The sequence below is a fragment of the Pteropus alecto genome, unplaced genomic scaffold (assembly GCF_000325575.1).
Source record: "Pteropus alecto unplaced genomic scaffold, ASM32557v1 scaffold102, whole genome shotgun sequence".
Classification (NCBI taxonomy): domain Eukaryota; kingdom Metazoa; phylum Chordata; class Mammalia; order Chiroptera; family Pteropodidae; genus Pteropus; species Pteropus alecto.
In genome coordinates this window covers 1220032-1235007 of record NW_006432224.1, presented here as the reverse complement: position 1 = coordinate 1235007, position 14976 = coordinate 1220032, and the positions used below count along the sequence as shown (strand labels likewise).

At 49.5% G+C, this 14976-nt stretch overlaps 1 protein-coding gene across 1 annotated transcript in view; it reads left to right on the top strand.

Moving 5' to 3' along the window:
- Positions 1–9247, top strand: part of LOC102889630 (neuronal acetylcholine receptor subunit alpha-7) — a 99486-nt gene extending 90239 nt beyond the window's left edge. Inside the window, exons 13-15 of the mRNA XM_015585697.1 lie at positions 3706–3835; positions 3995–4080; positions 9134–9247. Of these exons, the coding sequence (XP_015441183.1) occupies positions 3706–3835; positions 3995–4080; positions 9134–9247 (330 nt within the window). The remainder of the gene's footprint in view (positions 1–3705; positions 3836–3994; positions 4081–9133) is intronic.
- The last annotated feature ends 5729 nt before the right edge of the window (positions 9248–14976 follow it).

Sequence of the window (14976 nt, the reverse complement as noted above, 5' to 3'; positions counted from 1 at the left end):
GGGGGCGAGCGCATCCGCCAGGCTGAGGGACAATCGATGTGGTGCCGGCCGTGCGTACAGGCTGGGTGGGAGGAGGGCCCAACGGAGGGACAGTGGCCTCTGCCAGCACTTCTGTCCCAGAGAAGCCGCCCCTCCAGCCCTTGCCCTGAAGCAGACATCTCAGTCCCTCCCCGAGTGTCCCTGGCGCCTGTCGAGCTGCGTCCCCAGCGCTGGAATCAGAGCGAGTGAGTCCCCGTCAGCGGTGAGTCCACGCGGCTTCTTTAAGAGGAAAGTCTGTGACTCCCGCCGCCCTCTGTGTCACTCAGCCACCATCCCTGCTGGTTTCACAGCAGAGGCTGTGGGGACTTCTCTTCCCGGCACCGGAACCTGAGCTGGGAAGCCTGGTGTGGGGCCGGGACCCCTCACTCCTCCTGGGGGGACCTCTGCCTTTAACCGCCACACATGGGTGTGGGACCTGTTCTGTGTCTCCGCCCTCCTGCCAGTCTCGAGGTGGCCTCTTCTGCGTGTCCCCAGGCGGGTCTCAGTGACGGCTCTGCAGTTTCACTGCGACACTGAGGTGGTCGTGGGGGGAGGTGGCACCGCGGTCACCTGCTCTGCATCTTGACCCGAAACCCTCTCATAAACTTTTTATACAGAATTTTGGAGACTTCTCTCCTGTGTCGTCGCTTCTCTGTCTTTGCGGATAGAACCTTCGACTCTGTTCCGCAGGCCTGGCGGTTCCCGTTCATCTGCTTCTGCTGGGTCTGAGCCGCTCTGCGCGGCCCGGCTGAACCTCTCCGAGCCTCTCCCCAGAGTGTCCGGTTACTCCCTCATTCAGGCTTGAGGCGGAGGCTCCATCCTCCCTCCTCGTCTGCTCTTTCGTTCTGAGCCTCTGAGAGGAAGGATGGAGCATCTGGGCTTTGCTTTCGCACCTGTTTGCGGCCACCGTTGGTCTGTCGGGTCCCCTAGATTCTGAGGCACTGCCCTGCCAGGAGGTGGGCCCTGGCCTTATTTCTCTCATTCGGCATGAAATCCTGGGTCTCCCGTCAGCCGCTTAGTTTAGCTTTGTTTCCTGTTTCAGCCTCGTCCCTCCATCCACATTGTCCAAACTCTATCCTTAAACCCACCTCCGGTCATCACAGAGAGAAGATAAGATACTCGTGACTTGGCCGTGGCGGTGGGTGGGCTGTGGGGGGCACCATCTTTTGGTCTGATTATGCCTTGAAAGTGGTCGACATCACCCTCTCTCTGTTTTTTTTTCTGCCCATCTGGGAAAGACAACATGAAGACCCCTCACTGGTTTCCTGCGTCTGCCAAAATCCTTAAGGCATTGGTAGGCTGTTCTATATTCATGAGATTTCTAGAAATTTCCTCTCCAGATTACAATTTTCCTTCTCAGTCATCTACACCGCAAACTGCTGCCGAGAGGGTGGACTCGGGCCCTTCGGTCAGAGGTGTCTGTCGGGGTGTCACCCGGAGGCGGGTCCGTGAAAGACCACACTGCCCTCGTTCCCATCCCTGGCTGTGGCGTTTTGAAGAATGTGGCATATGGCTGTGTCGCTTCACTAACTTCACTACTGCTGTCTACTGTGTTTGGGGGCTGGACTCTGCTCACAATACCTTCTTGAGGCCACCGACCTACAGAAAAGTGAGTCGCGACAGAGAGTAAGCGTTACACGTACACACGAAGGCTGGTAGTATTATAGTCGCAATAATTTGCGCGTATCCTGGCAGAGAGGCTCTAACTTTACGTGGACGCTGTTGACATTTATGTTGAAGCTGCTGCTACAGTCGTGGGCGTTCCTATTTCTCCACCTGTATTTGCCCCTTCTCTTCTCTGGTAAACTAAAGTAACCGAGAATTGGTCACCTCTTGTACGATATCCTTTTATTGATGCTAACCAAGGAGCTATGTTCTAGACGTGTCCTTCGAACTATCATTTAAGATAGGGACAGTGTTACGGAAATAAGTACGTTAGAGTTCGACCAGGGGCTGTGTTTCTCCCTGTGCGTTTTGGTCACGTCTGCACGGTAGAAACTGCTATCACACTTCAAAGCAAACATAAGCCCCAGGAAATTGCCACCCACTTAAGATTACAGTGTGCGCGAGTCGTGTCCACGCGTCAGCGTGGTCCCCATACTCTGTCATCCTTGACCTTTGTTTCTTGTGTGATAAGAGTAGACGGCCTCAGGCACCCTGCCCGGCCAAGCACCGCATGCTAGGCACAGAGGGACGCGTGGCCGTGCATTTGAGTAAGCGTGTCCCAAATCCTTTGTGGAAAGAGTTAAGCTCATTACATGCGATCGCGTTGAGACTTTCCCACAGATGCGGAAGCTCAGAGCTCATCGATGCCTTCAGCTTCCAGACTATAAAGCGGGGAGGGGTTGTTTCTTCCAACAGAACAGGTGAGAATATCAGGCCCAGGGCAGGCCCCGCTCCCGGCGTGAAGGGTCCCAGGCCAGTGTTACTGCAGACTGTGGTTTTTTGATGGCAAAGTCAGCAACTCGTGCCACACAGGCGTCCTATGGTCTTCCTAAAAGGGAATCGATCATTGACTTTTCTGTCCACTTAGTGGCGTTTTGTTTCTGATGGCCGGGAGGCTCACATTAGTTACGGAGCCTCCGACAAGTCGGCAGTTTACGGAGCGTGCAGAAGGAAGGGCGCTTTTTATCATCTAATGCACAAACAACCTCAGCATTGAACTCTTCCAGAAAGAATCCCGGCTTATCGTGTGGCCGCATGTAAACGACATACTTTGGTCTCACATTCGAGCTACCCTCCCCTTTACGGCCGTGTGTGTGTGTGTGTGTGTGTGTGTGTGTGTGTGTGTGTGAGCTGGTACGAGTGAGGCATTGTGTGTGTGTGTGTGTGTGTGTGTGTGTGTCTGAGCTGGTACGAGTGAGGCATTACCTCCAAGATAAGAAGATTTATTTTACTCATTATAAATTCCTCCCAGAGCAAAGAGCTAACTTATTAAAATGCTGTACATTTGGCCGCGTGGGACTTGGGCGAAGGCGATTTGGGACGCGCCACTGTGTACCGGTAATGAAGACAGAAATGGATTCAACCTCCTAACGGGAAAGTGACAAGCAAATAAATTAGTCTCCGGGTTATCCGATTTTAGAAAATGATCTACGGAAAACGTGAAATAGACAGTTAAAAGAGCGTCTGGGTTTCCGTATGGAAAACTCGGGATTTACAATGACTGCGTGGACCTGAGGCGTCCAGGGCGGATCTGAGCCTCGAGACCTAACCGCAGCGTCTCCGACGGCCACTGCCGCTTCCTTTCACGCTTCCTTCTCCCCGTCCTCGCAAGTGTGGGCGAAACTCACCCTCGAGCGCAGCGGAGACGTACTGTGCTTGCGGCCTGAGGACATCGTGGCTCGGTCTTTCACTTAAACGAACCATCACCTCCGCTGAATAACGGGAACAATAGCAATCGCGTGTCGCGGTCCAGGAAACGTGGCTGGCAGTCAGTGCTGCCTCGATGTTTGGGAAAGGGGCTGGGGCAGGGCCAGCCTCGGGCACCCTGAAGAAGTAAGTCCCTTTCGCCTCTGAGCTCTGAAACTCTCCTTGCTGTTCTTCGCTCTTGGGCAGAGGGTCCCAAGACATTCCTGCCATCCTTGAGTTCTAGAAATCCCTCCTCCGAGGCTTGCTTTCCCCGATGTGCACTGCACCCCAGAATAAGTGCTTGAACCCGCTCCCCTGACCTCGTCCTGCTTATAGGCAGGCCCGTCTGAACGCCAGCACCTCTGCATGCCCAGGTGTGCCGGCTTCCACAGGCAGCATCCAGGTACTGGCCTTCGAGACCGTGTCGAGAAGGAGCATGTAGAAAGGAGGTGGCTACGGGACTCTCGTAGGTCCCCCCGCTCTTGCTTCAGAAGGGTGGCACCGAAGCCATGTGACATCCTAGTTCTTAACCGAGGGATCGGCCTAGAATGTGTGGTCTGGAGCTGAGCAGCTGAGACGTGGCTTAAGGTTGAAGGTTCTTAAAGCTCCTACTTCCTGCCTGCAGGTGATTCTGAGACCCACCCCACCCAGCCCAGCCCAAAAATCAATGACGTGTCTGGCCACAAAGAAAAGCTTTACCGCTTTCTGAAAGTAAAGACAATATATGCTGTATTTCCTCCCATAAGGTAATGAAATTAGAAATTAAAAATAAAAGGACCCAGGGAAAAAAAAAATGAGCTATACCCAGTTAGCCCAGCCTTCTTAATAATTCTGAAGCTAAGGAGAAAATCATAACTAAAACCCCCATGATTTAGAAACACGTAACTGCGAAGACACTAAACAGTAAATCTGTGAGACGTGACCCAGGCACCAGCTAGACCCATCTATTGTCTGCAAGATGCACGTGAAAACGGATAGCAATACGAACAGCGTATTAATTATGCATAGCAGTTTGATGAACACGTTCAGGGGATTCTGCGTGGTGCCCTGAACGCGGCCGATACGGATGATGTTTGCTTCCCATTCAAATGCCGACGTGCTGGCTAAAAAAACGGCACACGTGCTTTTGCAAACCGGCGAGCTGCTCGCGTGGTCCCCCTTCAAAGCATCGCGAAGTGACATTTTAAGCTCACTCGTGGTTTCTTTGGCAACATGATTTCTTCAGAAATTCAGTAGGCTTCTCTGATCGATAGTCAGTGCACTTCACGTGCCGACAACCGGGGCTCTGCCGTCCTCAACATTTCTTCCAAGACCCTCCCCCCACCTCCACCCTCGGGAGCTGCCGTCCGGGCAAGGAGGACCACAGATGGCATCTGTCACTGCCACCGAGTCAGGACACGAGTTAGACATAGACAGCCGCCGGATGCACAGCCACAGGCCAGCGGGCGACGGGTTTGGGGGTGGCCAGCCCCCTGGGCTGTTTCCAGGACAGATGGTTACTGTCCTGTGGTTCAGCTCATGCCGGTCAGAGACCCCACTGTGGGGGTGCAGCCAGCGAGCATCCACAGTGGCCCAGATGAGCTCACATGGCTATATGCTTCACAGCTACGGCCAGGAGGTCTGCAGTGACCCAGACAGTGACTGACACGGTGACCAACACAGCCCTGCATTTACCCAGCACGTGGTGTGAAACGCCTGCCTCTCCGACGTTTAAAAACAAGCGTGCACTCCAGCAGCCAGGGGCCAGTCCCAGCGCCGTCCGCCCCCTTGACGTTCAGGGGAGGGAAGTGTAGACAGGACAGGCTGTGGGCCTGTCGTGGACAGCGCGGGTGGGGTCCGGGGCTGCTCGGCCTGTGTCCTCCGCCTAGGAGGCGATGCTGCGCAGAAGCTGGGGTCTCCGTTCCCACGGCTGCAGGGGAGTTAGGGTTCAGTCACCCACTGCGGTCGCTGGAGAAGCAGGTGGCGAGGCTGATGACCAGGCCTGTGCAGAGCGGTGGCAGAGCCACGCGTGACGGGTGGCATTGGGAGACCCAGAACCGGGAAGCCCGTGCAGACTACAGACCAGCTGGGAACGCTGAGCTCTCGAGTCTCTGTGACCCACCCCCCTGAGGCCCACCCAGCCGGCGCCCCCCGGACTTGAGGGCTCTGTGACACCTCTGCGTGGATAGCTCCCCTCCCAAGGTGACACCCCATCGCCTGCTGAGGCCTCGAGACCCACAGATATCGAGGAGGGTCCGCGGGGCACACAGATCGTGTTGGGGGTGGGGGGAATAGCATGGCAGGGGAGGGCACGGGGGTGCGGGGGGTGCGCCCATGTGACCGGCCCGAGCCCCGCGGTGCAGCCCTCCGGACCCGCTGGCCCACGTGTGACGAGGCCCAAGCATCCCGCTGTCCGTGGCTGTCACACGTGCAGAAGCGTCTGCATCGTGCGGGACACGCCCAGCGCCACCCCAGTGATGTGGTGATGGCAGAACTGGCCCACGTGTGACGAGGCCCAAGCGTCCCGCTGTCCGCGGCCGTCGCACGTGCAGAAGCATCTGCGTCGTGCGGGACACGCCCAGCGCCACCCCGGTGATGTGGCGATGGCAAGGACCTCGGGCATCTTGACGAGACACGTGTGGCCCGGACCTCGGGGACGTTTCTAGTGACTCGCTGGGCTGAAGCATGTTGGGACGGTCCCTCCAAAGTGACAGGAAAGCTGTAATTCCTGCTCCTGCTAAAGGTGCTCAAAAACAGTTTGGGAGGGTCCCGAATCTCTTTCCCGGGAAATCTACAAAGCTAAGCGGGGGTCCTGCTGCGTTGGGATGGGCCCCGATCCGTGTGACTGGCCTCCTTAGAGGAGTAAGCATCTGTCGACAGATGCAGAGTCGCGTGGGGTGGGGGTTTGGGGACAAAACCTGCTCTCAGGCAAGGCAGGCGTCTGGCGTCTCCCACAGACCTGGATCTGACTAGAAACGTGGCCATCTGTACAGACAAAATTGCCATTTTCCCAGAACCAGCCTTATCGCTTATCATTCATGTTTGGAAAAGGGTGACAGCCGCAGGAAGGGCCTTTAAGGACTGGCAGCCTCCACGGGAACAATGCTGAACGAGGCAGAAATTCCTGGGAAAAGTGTCGACTCAGTGAATTTCAATGAAACGGCCCTCAGAGGCATAAGGCTCGATTGCCACCTGCATTATTTACTGACGTGTGGGGAGTTTGTGGGTTTCCCATTTTGTTAATGTGGCATCGGGTCACCTGAGCGAGTCGCAGCCACCGGGAACACATTGCTCATTATCAGCGGCACACTTGGAGGACAGACTAGAATCCTGGTGTGTCGCCTTGTCTAAGCCATCCCTTCCCCAAGGGGGCGGGAGGAACACCCACACCCACTGCACCTCTTTCTTGATAAGCGTGTGGTTCCTGTCTTGTGCCTTCCAAGCCCAGCGGGCCTGGGAGATCCGCAGCCTTGACCTCAGGTGGACTCGGGCCCGGAGGGAAATCCGTCTGTCATCATTTCTTAAGTGACCGCAGGAGAGCAGACATCCGATAAAGCTTTCGGCACCGAGGGCACAGAATCAAGAACACGGTCCGCGTCCAGGGGGATTTGTCAAGCGAGTCCATCCACAGCGCGAGCTTTAAATAAGGTGCACGTTGGCCATTTTCGAAACACCAGAAAAACTCAATTTTCAAAATTGTTCCCCTCTACATTGCATTACTCCTTTAAGAAAGTGACAAGGACACGCACAACAAAAACACAGGTACTCTCAGAGGTTCGCATGACAAATTCCATTCCATCCAACTATTGACGTTTCGGCAAGTTCACATCGATGAACACTGTAGCATTCTAAAATGCCATTTAAGGGGTCAACTAAGTAAAGCTGTCATGCGAGGTAAGAGTGGTTTTACTGTTAAATTAAACATTTTACTGTTAAGTCAAACATTTTGACGTATGGCTCTTACACACCCGCCAGAGCGAGCACAGTGCCTGACACACAGTGCCAGCTAAGTGTGCGTTTTCTATGATTTGCGTGTGTTTATTTGGTTATTATCCTTTCTTGGACGTCAGGTACAAACAGGTGTTCCCCAGGCATCTCGGATCAAGGCCCCTTGCTCACCTGGGCACAGACTTTCTTCTGTTTTATACACTTTGTCCCATCCTCTACCTCACCCCTCCCAAACACAAACCCCATCTTAATGGCTGGTGCATTCCTTGTACATACGTGCCGTCATGAACTCCGCAGGCCCGTTTTGTGTGCGTACGTTTTAAATCACATGGATGGGCTTTTGCTGTCTATTTCCATTCAGCTTCTTATTTTATCCCTCAGATGTGTGTTTTTAAGATGTCCTCGTCGGTATGCATACATCTCGTCTGCAGCGTGCATCCAAAGCATTTTACAAAGCTATTACCGCGGTTTTCGTTGGCCGTATTGTATCCCCCCAAAAGATTGGTTGCAGCCACATCCGCAGCACCCATGAATGAGACCTTATTCAGAAGCAGAGTCTTGGCTGATATCATCAAGCTGAAATTAGATCAGACCGGAATAAGGCAGACCTCAGTTCCATGACTAGTGTCCTTATAAAGAGAGAGATTTCCAGACACAAACATACACAGGACATCGAATATCACGTCTTCAGAAATGCATCCCTCTGGGCCTCTCTGAGAAACTGACATTAGCTATGATGACAGATAAACCCCCAGTTCCAGTGGCTCAGCCGTGGCATCTCCTGGCATATCACACCATATCACACTGTTACGGAAACCGGCAAGTCCAAATCCTGAGTGGGTGGGTGGGGGTGGGCCTGGCAGGCCGAAGACCCAGGGGAGCTGACAGTTCACGGGAAGTCTGAAGACAATCTGCTGGAGAATTCTCTGACTCAGTGGAGGGTCGGTCTTTTTAGAGAAAAAGGCCTTCGACTGATTAGACGGGGCCCATTCACATGACGGAGGACAATCTGCTCTCCTCTACTGATGAAAACGTTTATCTCATCCAGATCCGCCTCGCAGAGACACCCAGAACGATGTCTGACCACTGAGCGCCCCACAGCCCAGTGAAGTCGGTACGTAAAATCGATCATGGCACCCCTGAGTCAAGATGCTGACTGCAGATGCCAGCTCCAGGAGCACACTGGGCAGAAATGGGGGTTTGGAGCTTTTTAGTTTTAGCCCCAACATCGAGGTGGAGAGTCAACCAAATTTACAACAAGAAAAAAAGCTGAACCAACTGAAATTCAAAAACTCTTCTTGGACCCATGAGAAAACTGAGGTCACAGGACAATTGTTCCTTGAAATCTGGAAATATGTGTAAATACAGAGAAAACCAGTGCAGATTATTTCGCAAGAAGCATGGAACCATACACTAATAAGGCCCCTAGAGAGCCATTTCGATGAATTTCTGGAGGCTGAGTGGGTAACAGCTTGAGAGCATAAGCTTCTGGGGTCTATAGTCTCAGACCTATCCCTCAGGCTAATACCATGAGGAGCCAAGAAAAATTGCCCTATTGCCTTGGTGGGGAGAGAGGAAAATATGCCAGAACATTCTGCATAACAAAGACCTCCTCCCCTGGGGAAAACACTTTACCCAATCGTTATCTCATTTAGGTAGAAGGACAATTATTATCCCACTACAGCCCCCTTCAGACTTCCTGTCTCACTTAAAAGAAATTATGTGAAGGTTACTACCTAGGGACTCGGGCCCGCTAAAAAACGCTGGGACTGAATTATAAGATACAGGACAATTTCCTCCCGCACTCCTTATCGACAGGGCTCCCCTATGTCAACAGCGGAAAGGTCAGAATCTAAGATGTTCTTACAAGAAGTCAGACAACAAGGGAGCCAAAACCAAGAAAAATGAGGAATTCGAAGCCCCTGACACCTACACCTGCAGCAAGCAGTAGGTATTTCTAGCCAGAGTAACATAAAGCCTCATACTCAAGGCAACTTATGTCAGTTCCCATTACCTGTCGTGTTCAGATTTCAAGAAAAAAGTATAAGTCGTGCTAAAAGGCAGGGTCAAATCGAGTCTGAAGCGAAGAAAACCTCAGAACAAAGCTCATCACGTGTGATACAGATTTGGGGTTTAGAAAGGGATCGAAAATAATTATAATTTTTAAAGAAATCTAATGAAAAAAGTAAACAATATGCAAGAACAAATAACGTAAGACAGATCAAAACTCGAAGGATTCATTAGGAGAAAATGCTAGAAATAAACACGCAGAGCAACAGAAATGAAGACTGCCTTTCATGCGTCCATAAGTGGACTGGACACAGCCAAACGAAGAATCCGCGAGTTTAAAAACACTCAACAGAAATCTTCTCAAATTGAAATACAAAGAAAAAAAGTGAAACCAAAAAAAGGCAGAATATCCAAAAACTTTGGGACACTTTTGAAAGATGTAACCCGTGCGTAATGGAATACCTCAAAGAGCATCCAGGAGGAATGAAGTCGAATAAATGTTTGAAATGATAATTGCCAAGAGCTTTCCAGAATTAATGACAGCCACCCAACCACAGACCGAGGAAGCTCAGGGAACACGAAGCAGGATTAATAACAAAGAATCGAGACTCAGCATATCACATTTAAACTATTGAAAGAAAAAACCCCACAAAAATAGAATTCTGTGTCCAGAAAAAGTTTATTTCAAAATTTATGTCAAAAGAAATTCTTCATAGTGAAGGAAAACAGTAGATCAAAAACCTGTGTCTACATTCGAAAAGAACAGGAAACGCGTTGGAGAATGAATAAATGAAGGTAACATAAAATCTTCTATTTTGTTCAATTCTTAATCGATCCAGTAGATGTACGCTTGTTCGAAGCCGTGATATTAACAGTGCATTGCGTAGTTTCATGAAATAGACAACAATAAATGACGGCAACTTTGTAAGGGGACTCAGGAGGAGATGGAAATATTCTTAAATAATATGTGCCATGCGGGTAGGGCTCTAACTCAGTTGGGTTTTTTCCAGGCAGATACGAATTGTCAACATCATATTTTGAATAATCTATTTTTCCTCACTTATTTAAAATGTTGCCGTAATAACTCACAATGGCTTGACACATCGTGTGTTCCACGTATGGACTTTTTTTGATCGTTACTGTTACTTTCTCGATTGCTGTACTAGTACCTCCAGCTTTCATTCAGTGTATATTTATGACATAGTTTACTATCTGACCGAGCTTTCTACCCACGTGGTTCTTCACATCCAGAATTGTTCTAACTACTTTCCTTTTCTGCTTTTCTCTTGAAAATCTAGCATCATCGTGTCTGGTTCCAAAGGAAAAGAAAAGAAAAACGCCCTTGGTACTTGAATACAGGTTCATGTAAATGACATCTAATTCCTGTATTTCTTACTTGTAATAAATTGCAAATAATAAGTTGCAAATAAGAAGTCACGGTGGCTTTTCATTTATTTAAGACTTCTCTTAAGCCCCTCAATAACATTTTATAATTTTGCTCATAAAAGTCTTACAGATTTCTTATTTAAATCCAGGGCAATTCTTTGTGCTGTCCTTATTGCTGTTACTTCTGACCGTTTTGTCCAGGTCGATAGATTTCTCATAAATATATACGTTTTTTAACGCAGCCCCTTTATCTAACTCTCTTGCTTATGTCAGTCGTTTCTCTTGGGTCATCCAGGTCTACGACGGTTATATATTAACGGTTATATCGAAGATCAAAAAATCAAAGATAATTTTACCTCTTTATTTCTTTTATTTCTAGTTTCTATATCTCTTATTTTTTTCCTAAAAGTTTCAGCTAGTCCCGCCATGGCAATGTTCAACGGCAATATCGATACTTGATATCCTAACCCATTTCCGCCTTTAATGGTAAGCTTCTGTGTTCTGACATCGAGCTAATAATAAATTAGGGCATGAGATGCCCCACAGGACCCAACATGTGCGTTTTCACTGTTATCTTTTTTATGTTATGTAATATTGGTTTGAATTTACTTTTTAACCCAGGATTTGCTATCCAGCGTTCGTATTTGATATTTTTTTGCTATAAGATTGTAGTTGTACAGGAATGGGTTTAGAAATGTTTCTTCAATTTTTCTGTCACTTTGCGGGGCGTATTGAGTTTTACTTTACGGCTTAACGTGTGGTCCTTTCTTGGTCACCTGAAATAATGATGGTGTATTCTCTATAGTCTGAGTGTATAGTTTGATATACACGCACAGATATGCCACACACATATATACGTATGTATGCACTTATATATGTATGCATGTACCAGTGAATTATACTTTTGTGTGTTTATATGTACGTGTGTGCATAATTCATTTGATATATAGAGATACCTGAGTGTATAGTTTGATATACACGCACAGATATGCACACACATATATATGTATGTATGCACTCATATATGTATGCATGTACCAGTGAATTATACATTTGTGTGTTTACATGGACGTGTGTGCATAATTCATTTGATATATATAGATATATATTGCAAACTCCATGTTGATCGATAATCATAATTCAACCTGATCAGTAATGCACCTGATCAATGATGTGATTTAAATGTCTTCTACTCTTTTCGATGGCCATACCACCCTCTCGAGGGCCAAGTGCGAATCATCCAGGTCGCCTGCCACCCTTCCCTGCGTTTTCCGTGGCAGGATTTTGATATTATATAATTAGACGCAGGTCCGCACGGCTAGTAGCTCCTCGCTGAGAATGACGCCGTTTTTCATTTGTCATCAGTCCTCCGTTGTGTCTGATGACGTCAAACCTGCTTTCTCTCTGGATCAGAACCACAGTGGCCAGGTGGAGAGAGAGAGGGCTGAGCCACGACACGTGTCATGTGAACGTCAGAGCAGAAAACGCCAGCTCCTGGGGCCCACCCCTCCTCGTGCTCGGAGCTCAGAGAGGGTGGCAGACAGGTGTTGGGCCACTGTGCTGCTGACCTCCAGGCCCCAGGCTAGAAGGGGACTTAGAGGTGACATGTTCCCACTGCCACCACAGACAATACGAGGGCGGGGGCATGGGGAAGATCCCCCAGAGAAAACTCTTGGAGAAACCGTGTGGACGAAGGGTGACATCCGGCGGCGAGAGCCGGCAGGCCAGGCCCCATGCCACAGCTTCCCCAAGAAGCGGCACAGAGGGCCCTGGACGGGCCGGAGCCTTGGCCCGCTCCACAAGGTCAGCGTCGCGGGTAGCAGGCTGCCCTGGAGGGTCGGGAGGCTGCGGTCCAGGTGGCAGGGGCCAACCTTTTACACGGTCCCAGCTCTGGGAAAGGGGTGACAGCTTCCTTCAAAACCGTGGCAAGTTTTCTGTTTTACAGAGCGGATCTGTCTTTTTGTGCTTTCTTTTCTCCCCCACCTTTTTTTGATTTTTATTTAATTTACTGGGGTGACATCGGTTAATAAATTACACAGGTTTCAAGTATATAATACGTCATCTGCATGTTGCGTTGTGTGATCACCACCCAAAGTCGCACCTTCTTCCGCCACCATCTGTCTGACGCCCTCTACCCTTCCTGCCCCCGCTTCCCCCCTGGTCTCCACCGTACTGGAGTCCGTGTCCGTGAATCTGTTGGTCTTGATCGTTTGTCACTTTTAGTTTGTATTCTGTATATAAATGAAGTCGTATGGCTCTCAGTTTTTCCTCTGTCTGACTTACCTCGCTTAGCACGATCATCTCAAGATCCGTCCACGTTGTCACAAATGGCGGAGCTTCATCCGTCCTTATGGCTCAGTGATATTCCATTATGTGTATGGACCACACCTTCTCTATCCATCCTCTGTGCAACGTGTGTGTATCACTTTCTCTGTTTTTCTCGTTGTTGATCTATGTCTTTGCCAGAACACTCAGCCCAGCGTTCGGGATCTGTGAGGAATCTGAGTGAACCCGCGGGAGACTTTTCGAGTAGGTTTTACTCCGTGTTCTTCTGAGGCTCCTTCACCGGGCAGACAGATCGTAAGGACAGCAGGGACTGGCCCGATTGTGAGGAGGCAGGGGACAGGTACGGCGTGGGGCTGAGGCAGAGCAGAAACAGGGGGACGAGCAGATCTGGTGTTTGCACAGGACGAAGTGAAGAATTGTATTTGTGATCCGCACTCGCTCCGCTTTTCCTATTTAAACACAGCACGGGCAACAGAGAATATTTTGCCATGATGATGATGACGATGACGACTATGATGATGATGGTGACATGACAAGGATGACAATGATGATGACAATGATGATGATGGTGACGATGACGATGATAACGATGATGATGACGATGATGGTGATGATGACAATGACGATGATGACAATGACGATGATGATGATGACGACGATGATGACGATGATGATGACAATGATGATAACGATGACGATGACAATGACAATGATGACGATGATGATGACGATGATGACAATGATGATGATGATGACAATGATGATGGTGACGATGACGATGATGACAATGATGATGACGATGATGATGATGACGATAATAACAACGATGATGATGATGATGATGATGACAATGATGATGACGATGACGATGATGACAATGATGATAATGATGATGATGATGATGATGGTGACGATGACGATGATGACAATGATGATGACGATGACGATGATGATGATGATGATGACAATGACGACGATGATGATGATGATGACGATGATGATGATTACTAATGAGGCTTCCAGAGAGCTGGTTTGCGTCAAGCCTTGTCATTCACGTGCGGCTGAGGAGGTAGCACTGGGCGGAGTCTGTGGCCCACCAGCACCTCCTGCCCGATGACTCTGAGGGGTGATTTGTCGCCGTGCATTTGTTTCCTGTAACGAACACGAGCTCCCAGCCACACTGAAACACAATCCCATCTCATCTCTGAAGCTGCAAACACAGTCGTCTCTTCATCTGGCCGTGGAAGTTATCAAGTTAACAAATCCACTGACGCATTTAGCAGCTTGGAAAGAAAATGCCGCCGGTGGGTGCTGCATGACAGAGGCCCCACTCTGCCTTCCTCTTTTGGGGGGGCCCAGGGCATCAGTCATTTTCCGTTTTCCTCCTTTTCGTCTTAGAACAGGACCTGCTCCGCGTGTCTCTCCTGCCTTTTTGGACATGAGTGTAAAGAAGGGCTGACTCTAACCAAGCAGCGTGGACGGGAGTCACAGCAAGCCAGCCGAAGAGAGCTAAAGGCTGTTTTTATGGGCTGCGTGTTTCTGTGGGAGATACACAGGCTGACAGCCTAATAAAAAACGTAGTAGCCTGAGCTCACCTGTTTGCTGTGGGTGCTCAAGGTTTTCTGCGGGAGGATGGGCCTGGAAACATCCAGAAAAGAGTCTCAGTTACTAATCCCCACCGACCATCAGTCTCATAGACGTGACCCTGAATGTGGTTTTATTTCTCCCTGTAGAGCTCGCTTTTTCAAAACTCAGTTATTCTGGGGCAGAAAAAAAGCAAATAAGGGTCTCCAGAAATTTAGATATTTTTTCTGTATTTCAAGAACTATTCTAAAAGGAAGTGATACAGTTTAGATTTTTTTACTACATTTAGTGCAGTCAGTTAGTTTCTTTACAGAAGAGGAAGCGGAGGCCTAGAATCAGTGACAGGTGGCCACGTGGCTGGTCCGTGCACTGCCCTTACAAAGAAGGGTGGGTATGAGTCTGGTGGGCCCCAAA